Raw genomic sequence first — 9016 nt, forward strand, 5'->3', positions numbered from 1 at the left:
GTTTCCTGGAGACTGAACAATGAATTGTATTGGGGGGGGTTGCTGGGAATGAAGATGTACATGTTTTGAGAAGCTACAATAGAATTTTCCTAGAATTTTAAAATGATTGTTCTTCACCCATTCCAGATGGAGTCTTTATTGTTTGCCAATGGGTTGCAGATGCCCACCCTTTAACCAAGTTGGTTTACTGCTTATAAAATGTACCTTGTTTGATTAAACCTTAAATATTGGAAGAAATTTCTTCTGGACATTCCACGTATGTCTTTGCAGTAATTACGGAATTAGTCAATTGTCACCTCTAAAAACAAACTTCGTTTTGAAAACAAGCAAAAGCAGACTACAGATATAGTCATAATTGACAAAAAATATGTACAACGCTGTATTTAAAATTGAGGGAAATGTGATATGTTTTGGAGAATACAGTCTAGAACTGATTGATTTTACTCTACGAAGAAGATGGTTATATTAAACCTGTTAAGATGTGGAAATTAATCTGGCGAGAGCGTCAAGTAAAACTACAAAATGCCCTTTGGGTTTCTCTTCAGGGTCTTCAGGAAGCAGAGAACCAGTTGTTCAGTTTCTAACAGTATAAGGAAAAGTGGCACCGAGAAGGAAAGGGGGTAGGCTTTGCTTATGTGTGAGTTTTGAACTGAGTCACCTTCGGCTCATCTCTGTAACAGGGAAACCTCGAGCAAACCTGTGCCTTTAAGACTCAGTTGCTATCCAAACACAAGTAAACAGAGTGGACCATTAGCGGGCGCCGGGCGCGGAGGCGGAGTCAGCCTCCGTGGGCCCCGCGCTGCTGCAGGACGCCCGCCCGAAGGGGAGGCGGGGCTGCTACTAAAGCCCGGGACTCCTGGCCGCGAGCAGCCTGGGGAGGGACGCGGGCGGGCACAGAGCTCGGAGCGCTCGCTGCTGGAGGGTGATGGCCCTGCCAGACTGCAGGCTCCGACCTTACCCGGAGTTGGCGGCTGGAGGCTCGCGGAGGCGCGGGGTTCCGGGCGAGCGCTGAGCGCCGGCTCTAACAACCCTCGGGCTTTGCAATCTCCACGTCCACAGACCTGGACCAAGGCGAGGATCCGCTCTCGTTTTTGCTGCTCGTCGTCCTCCAGATCATGTCCGCGGCTCCCGGGATTCCGCTCGGAAAAAGAAGTTTGCCCCGCGTGGACCCAATGACCTTTCCGAGCTCTGCGCCTCACCACCTGGGCCGGGTCTGAGCCGCGCTGCCCGGGCGGACCTTTCTGAGGGAGGTGAGTGTCCGCTCTGGGAAGGAGCTGCAGCCGCCTTAAGGAAGGAAGGGTGTAGGGGGTGCAGGGGACACTCACATTCTCGGTCAGGCGTGCCGCACGTTCAGAAATTGTGAAAAGAAATCAGATGGATGCAGTCTTGGGGCATTGTGTTTCTCAGTTTATCGGATCCCCGGCACTCCACTCCCAGCTAACACTTAAGGACACACACTTTTATGTGCTGTCTTTAGTTTTGTTTTGCGACATTTAATCTAAGCATTCAGCAAGGCTTCTTATAAAAGCTGATCAACGTACGCTGAGATAAAGCCCCACAATCCGGTGGTGTTTCTGACGGTGCCGTAGTATTCCTGGTCCACCCGTCCCCGGGCAGCCGCGGCAGCGCAGCGCGAACGCGCCGGGACTCACACTGCCTGCCTAGCCCGCGCGTTTCAGGAGGGAAGTAATAGTTCAGTCCCAGGTAATTCTCCAACCTTGTGCTGGCCTTTTGATTTCCCTCCCACCCTCCAGTCCTGGAGGTGGGGGGCGGTGGGGGGGTGCAGAAGGCAAATTCCCCTGGGGTTTCAACGCTTAGATTCTCGCGTAAGAGCTACAGAGAAACGAGTGGTGGTTGCAGGAAGGAGGGAGAAAAAGGTGTTTGTGGAGGGAGCGCTGGATCCGTCACCCTACCTGTTAGCAGAGAACAAAAGAGGGTTGGCGCTTTCCGAAGCGAAACGGCGCAGACAGCTACTTTCTCTGCTAAACAAACTGCAGTCCTGAGCAGAACAAGAAAATTACTCACGCAGGGGGAGCGAGGGAGCAGAGAGAAACAGAACCCAGATTATGCGGAAGGCATCTTAATTTAATTAACTCCTTGGGAAGGCAGAGGCGCTGCGAAGGGGCAGGAACTTCGCGGCCGTTTTCCTCTGTTCACCTGATCCAGGCTGGCCATTATTACTTTTTAAATGATCTCCTTATATCTACTAAGACTTTCGCTCTGGTTTATGCAAAATTCCACTGTGGCGTGGGCTGAAGTTCAGCGCGTCTATGGATCCATCCGTCGTTTCTCTCACACCAACACACAGGTTTTAACAGATGACCCCTGACTGTATATTATTTTTAGATAACTCATTGTAATAACAGCATTACCGAAGGGCAAGACTCTATCAAATTACCACGTACCTTTTTTTCTCCAATGTTTTGAAAGCTTCTCTGAACTGAAATTAGTTATGTACACTTTTTTTACTTGTGGACAACCAGTGAACTAAATTTTACAAAACTTCTGTACATGCCTGGAAATCCCTGTGAAGAAGACTGATGAAAGAAAACTAGCCTCAGCTCCACCGAAATATTAATGTCTTTTCATTGGTTCTTTCCTTGTAAAATTAAAAGTAACCAATGGTCCGAAAAGGGGTAGTGAAGAAATGACAGCAGAGGATGATGATCGCTGTTATTGCCTGAAACTCAGTGTGGGAATTAACATGCTCAACTCTAGACAAAACGAAAGTACTTTAGATTTCTGCCTTGACTTAACATATCTTTTGACATACATTTGCAGCAACTCAGTGGGAGAGTGGAAATCTAAATTCCCTAATTATTTATGGCAAAAGTGTTTGGTGGATATTTAGGGTTGTTCTGTTTGTAAAAGGGTTGAAGTCGCCAATGGTTTGCTCGTCCTCTATGAAGAAACTATCTGTCCTGCAAATTAAAATGAAAACTTACTATGAAATACACTTTTGTGCCACTTTGGAGCTGAACTGTAATAGAGTTGCTAATTTTTGTGTTATAAACCATTTGAAGAAAGGGGAAGGAAGATGGCACTCAACTTTGTGCCTGCAGAATTAACATGTAATGTTTAGGGCAGATTTCACTTTGTGCACGTGAAATGGAAATCACAGGTGGTGATATTCCTTTGATTGACAACCTCCCCCCTGGCCCCATAACAGTGGTAGGAGTTGTACTTTGCCTCCTGTACTTATTTCTAAGAAATCTAGTCTGGGAATACACCCAAATAATAATTTCAGTTTCCTCTCTAAGGGGGAGACCACTTTTTAACACTAGGGGGAAGATGATATTTTGAACCTCTGGAAAATCCTTACACAAAAAGAAGGAAATAAAAGTGTAACTTTTTATTTTTAATGGAAGAGGAAATAATCAGATAGATTACCAGGGATCTTAGTACCTTTTTTTCTGCCTTTCTAGGAGGGCTTGAGGGTTGCCACTGAACAAAAATGAATCGTGATTTGTGGTGGGAAACTTTAATGGAGGTTTACAGTTTCGGTTGAATGGTCTGACTGAGCCCCTCGGACTGTTAACACACCTCTCATTAACTCCCAGTCGGAACTCCCAGACCAAATACCACCAGGCAGAAGCGGTTCATTAATAAATCCCTGTCTCTGAGCATTCCAAACAGAAGAGGGGGGAGAGAAGGTGTGGGCCTCACTGAGGTGACCAAATTCTGCCTTGTCAGAGCGCTGTGTCATTAGCGCGGTCCCCCAAGTCTGCCCTTGGAGCCCCGGGGCAACACTTCACAGCGCACTAGAGAAGATTCAGGCGTGTAAAGGGGTGGGTGATGAGGGGAAGACTGGACAAACCTTCCCACCTTCCTGCTGCGTTCAAAAGCCAGGCTTAAAGGTTGTTGGCTCTAACCGGCCCGCCTGCCCCTCTCCAGGGAAAGCACTCAGCTATGAGTCCCGCACCTGGGGAGCTGCCCTCAGAGGCAAGGCCCAGGTCGGGCGGACCTAGCAGAACCGCTGCTAAAAGGCAGCTGGAAGTGGGAAAAGGTGGGCCCACCCTGAATGCAGGTGAGGTGTCCTGGGGAACCTGGGTCTGAAAGCAGACCTCTCTATTGCTCTTTGGGGCACAGAGAGATGCGAGTGCTTGCACCCTGCTTAGGCCCAGGCCGCACACGTCTCCCAGCAGATAAACGAGCTTCCTCCAGGCGGGCAAAGCCGCGCTCTACCCGGCCTGCTCGCTGTGACTCCCCTGCTGCCCCTTTCCTATCCTTCCCCAGGGAGCCCACTCTCCTCCACTCCTCTCTGCTCTTCTCCTGAGGCCTCCCCGGTGTAGGAAGCGGCTCCCCGGTGCCAGGCCGGGACGCTGCTCCGGCCTCCCGAGAGCTTGGCGCTCAGTCTGGGAGAAGGGGTTCCGGCCTCAGGGAGGTTCTCCGCCCACCCACCCCTATCCCACTCCACCGCACCGCACCCCCCCGGGAGCCTGAACCATCTGGAAGGGATCTTGGTAGGGGGTGGGAGGGGACGGCCCATGGGAAGCGAGGAGGGGGCGATTCCAGGCTGAACCCGGCCCCCGAGGTGTCACTTTTCTTTCCTGCGGCCCGTCATCGCTGATAAATGGGATTGAGGCAGAGGAAGGAAAAAGAAAACCTCCGAGGTCAGCGCGGGGCGAGATTGGCCCCTCCGAGGGCCCGAGGGCCCTGGAGCGCCAAGCTCACCGGGGCTGAGCTCCCGCACCCGCCGCGGCGTGGCGGGGGTAAGCGCGGGAAAGGCGACCACGGGGCGGGGCAGCCGGCGGGGGGCGCAGCGCGAGGCGCAGCCGCACCGCGCGGCTCGGACGGGCCCTCCTCGTCGCTCCCCGGGGAGCTCCGAGGCGCCTCGGCCACAGAGCCTCGGCCCTAGGTCTGCGGGTGCGGGCGTCTCGGGCCGTCGTGTTTGCTCGAGCTTCGCCGCACAGGGTGGGGTGGGTGGGCTGAAGTGGGTGCTGCCTCTGCAGAACCACAACCCCCCCCGCCGCCCCCGCCCCACCAGGCACACACACACAGCCTGCCTTTCTTTCTTCCGGGGCCCGGGTCTTCCGTTCCTTGCGTGCCCGCAATCCGACCTTCCTGTGGGCACCCACAGAAGGGCCGCCAGGGCGCGGGGTGCACCGCTCGCCAGAAGGCCACTTCCTGTCCGCCTGACACCCTGGTCCCGGGGCCGAGCTCGGTGCGGACTCGCCCGGCAGGCGCTATGCGGTCCCTCACCACTGCTTTTGAGGACCCTGAAGTAGAGTGGGGAGGAGGACTTTGAAGGAAGGTGTGGTAACCCTCGCTGGCGCCAAAGGGCAGGCCGAGCGGGCTTAGATAATAGTCACAACTCTCCCTCTCTTCCCCTGCCATTTTTAGGGTTTGCGCTGCGTGCTGTTGTCTCTCTGGGTTTTCACCGGAGCCCCACGCCCACCTGCCTCTGAGTCCTGGAAGAAAGGGGCGGTTCCCTCCGCCCCCCAGCACCCGGGAAAATGGGGAGCAAGGCCCTGCCGGCGCCCATCCCGCTCCACCCGTCGCTGCAGCTCACCAATTACTCCTTCCTGCAGGCGGTGAACACCTTCCCCGCTGCGGTGGACCACCTGCAGGGCCTGTACGGTCTCAGCGCCGTGCAGACCATGCATATGAACCACTGGACGCTGGGGTACCCCAACGTGCACGAGATCACCCGCTCCACCATCACCGAGATGGCGGCGGCGCAGGGCCTCGTGGATGCGCGATTCCCTTTCCCGGCTCTGCCCTTTACCACCCACCTCTTCCACCCCAAGCAGGGAGCCATTGCCCACGTCCTCCCAGCCCTGCACAAGGACCGGCCCCGTTTTGACTTTGCCAACTTGGCGGTGGCCGCCACGCAAGAGGATCCCCCTAAGATGGGAGACCTGACCAAGCTGAGTCCGGGGCTGGGTAGCCCCATCTCGGGGCTCAGTAAATTGACTCCGGACAGAAAGCCCTCCCGAGGGAGGTTGCCCTCCAAAACGAAAAAAGAGTTTATCTGCAAGTTTTGCGGCAGACACTTTACCAAATCCTACAACTTGCTCATCCATGAGAGGACCCACACGGATGAGAGGCCATACACGTGTGACATCTGCCACAAGGCCTTCCGGAGGCAAGATCATCTGCGGGATCACAGGTGAGGTGGGGAAAGAGGTTGGCCTGGGAAGGAAAGGCGACTTGTCCAGAGTACCGAATCCCTGAGAGACATTCCAAGTGTCACTAAAATCCCCTCTGAACTAGAATATATCCCCAAAGGCCCTCCCTGGCGGCCAGCTACAACTAGTCCCCAACATTTACCTTTCTCCTCTGCTGCTCTCTCCTACTGCGTCCTTGTTTGGAATGCGGGAGGGCCTTTCCTCATCCCCAGGCCGTTGCAATCTGGTGGGTTGGCCTTGGTCCTGAGCTCTGTTTCCCAGTTTCCTCCCGGTTGCCATTGGGGAGGCGGAGCAGGTAAAGCCGAGGGCCCCAAAGACCTTCCCATGGTGGGTATTAGTCCGCGCTGCCGTCAGACCTTTTCTAGAAATGTTCTCTTGCGACCTTCTCTGGGTTCCTTCCCTTTGCTATCTCCCCACCCCCAGGTGTACCCCAGAGCCTGCCAAGGCGACCTTTATTTTATTTTATTTATGTGGATCTTGAGATCACTGAATTTAGAAACAGCTCCCCACACCCCCTCCACGACCTTAAACTCTGCATTCATACACGGCAACTGAAGAAATACTACAAGTGTTTTCATCCGGTAAAAACTTCCCAGGAGAGGGGTTGGGGTATCTTCTCTCTCGACTCTACCTGCTGTTCCATGGAGTTAGAACTTCCATTGGGATCCTCCGCGGCTGTTTAGAGATTCGCTAAAATCGGTTCCCCTGAATTCAACCTTGCCTAACATCATGATTTGGCCAGTTTAAGTACCAGAGAAAGCCGTAGAGACCAGGAAGGACTCATTCGGCACGATTCTGAGCTCCAGAATACACCAGAGAGGGCGATCAAGTGTAGATAAAGACGGCGTCCGGTGAATGTTTTGAAGAATCTGTTAGTTGAGGTTAACCATAAACAGAATTACACAGGAAAAAAAAAAAAAGTAAAATCTAAAAACATAAATAATAGGAATCCCGTTTCTTTTGTCCTTTCACGACTTCCTTTTGAGTAACTGTCAAAAGAAACTCCTCACCGTGGTGGTAAAACAATTTCACTGAAACCTTATATTGATTTACAGGTATATCCATTCCAAAGAAAAACCTTTCAAATGTCAGGAGTGTGGGAAAGGATTTTGTCAGTCTAGAACTCTAGCGGTTCACAAAACTTTACATATGCAGGTAAGTTTGTTTTCTTGTTTAAAGACAATGGCTGGTTTAGTTTTATCATTTTTGCTCCTTACAAAGGTGTTCAATGGCAAGCTCTTTCTTTTAAAGGCTCTGTTTAAATTTAGTTTTCTAGGTGGGGAAAACAGCACTCAACTTTTTTATACCCCCCCCAAAATTAATCTTACTTAACACAAAACATTATTATGTTTTTCTTAAAGAAAAGACCATTCTCTGTATTCTAAATCCTAATTTTAGAATTATTTTTTTCCCCATCTGATCTGCCCTGCATTTAAAGCTTTCGTGTTTGGGAGGAAATAAAGGTAATTTCGATAATGGAGGCATGGTGAAATCCCATATGCTCTCTCTCCCAGGGGCCTCATAATTTGTAGTTTTCTGAACATTGAGGAATAGTTTAATTTTCCAGCAAAGAGGAGCCTTATTGCCCGGGAGAATGTCATTCCTTAAGAGAGGATTAGAGTTTTTCCTTCCTCCTTTTCCTGCCTGTGACACGGTGATGAAATGTAAAGAGCTGGAAATCACAAAGCCCACCGCGGTGGCCACTGGCAGTTATCAGTGTAATGGGGGGGGGGGGGGCCTGTGTGTGCCTGCGCGTGTGTTTTCATGATTGGAGGATTAGGAGCCAGATTTGTTCCTGCAAGTCCCCTCTTTTGTTGTCGTGCGCGTGTTATGTTAACGCTTGTGATACCGATAAGACAGAAACTATTGAGAAGGGTGCGGTGGTGGTGTGAAGGATTAATCCTTTGCTTGCTTCACATCTGAACAGGAATCTCCACACAAATGTCCCACATGTGGAAGAACCTTTAATCAGAGAAGTAATCTGAAAACTCACCTTCTCACCCATACAGACATCAAGCCCTACAGCTGCGAGCAGTGCGGCAAAGTGTTCAGGCGAAACTGTGATCTGCGGCGGCACAGCCTGACCCACACCCCGCGGCAGGACTTCTAGAGAAGCCCAGGATGTGTCCCATGCCGCCGCGGCTCCCCTCCCCAGACACCTCTCCACGCCTCCCACCCAGGGGTCGCACCCCCAACCCCTTACTGACCCCAGCTCTTCCCTTGCTGCAGCCGCACCTGCAGCTCCAGGGAGTTAACTCTTCTTCCCCAGGACTGAGAACTGTAGAAAGCCACACAAGTACAACCCTTCACAAAGAGCATATGCTAGTTTCTTGTAGATATTCACAGCTCATTTTAGAGCTCTGTACATAATGTCGTGGGTCTTTGTTTTGTTGTTTTGTTTTGTTTGTTTTTGTATCTTGTTGGATGCTCCTAGCTATGGAAAATGGAAGCCAAATTTATCTTCAAAGAGTGTATTTTCAAAATAAAACTTCTTCTTGTTTGTTTCAACACTTCTGCAAAAGCGTCTTGCTATTTAACTTCTGTTTTTCCTTTGGGTTCTGGAAGAGTAGGATGCCTCCAAAATATTCAATACTGAGGGTGTTCTTTATCCCTAGGTTTTTAAAATAAGACTTCTCACAATTCTCTTACTGAAGTTTCAGCCCTTCCCTTTCTGTATTGTGGCATTTTGGAATTGGACAGTTTGGAATTGGAATTTTTGTTTTTCGAAGATATTAAAATTGATACCCTTAAGGTTTTATCCCCTTTTGTTTATTCTAATTCCTTGTGTATTATTCCTTCAGATAAAAGCAATATAATGATCCTTGTTAATAGCATGCAACTCCATGACTGCCCTACCTGAAAGCACAAGGTGAGAAAAGTCCTTG

General features: G+C 50.9%; 1 protein-coding gene across 2 annotated transcripts; it reads left to right on the top strand.

Moving 5' to 3' along the window:
• The first annotated feature begins 718 nt into the window (after positions 1-718).
• Positions 719-8573, top strand: OSR2 (odd-skipped related transciption factor 2). Of its 2 annotated transcripts, none has more exons than XM_021688344.1 (4): positions 719-1250; positions 5344-6112; positions 7187-7286; positions 8141-8573. In XM_021688344.1, the coding sequence occupies exons 2-4, from the start codon at positions 5457-5459 to the stop codon at positions 8213-8215; spliced, it is 831 nt and encodes a 276-aa protein (XP_021544019.1). In that variant the 5' UTR covers positions 719-1250; positions 5344-5456; the 3' UTR covers positions 8216-8573. The 2 variants fall into 2 exon arrangements, with proteins under 2 accessions (XP_021544019.1, XP_021544020.1); XM_021688345.2 differs by having other exon boundaries at positions 894-1250; positions 8059-8573.
• The last annotated feature ends 443 nt before the right edge of the window (positions 8574-9016 follow it).

This window comes from Neomonachus schauinslandi, chromosome 4 (assembly GCF_002201575.2).
Source record: "Neomonachus schauinslandi chromosome 4, ASM220157v2, whole genome shotgun sequence".
NCBI classification, from domain to species: domain Eukaryota; kingdom Metazoa; phylum Chordata; class Mammalia; order Carnivora; family Phocidae; genus Neomonachus; species Neomonachus schauinslandi.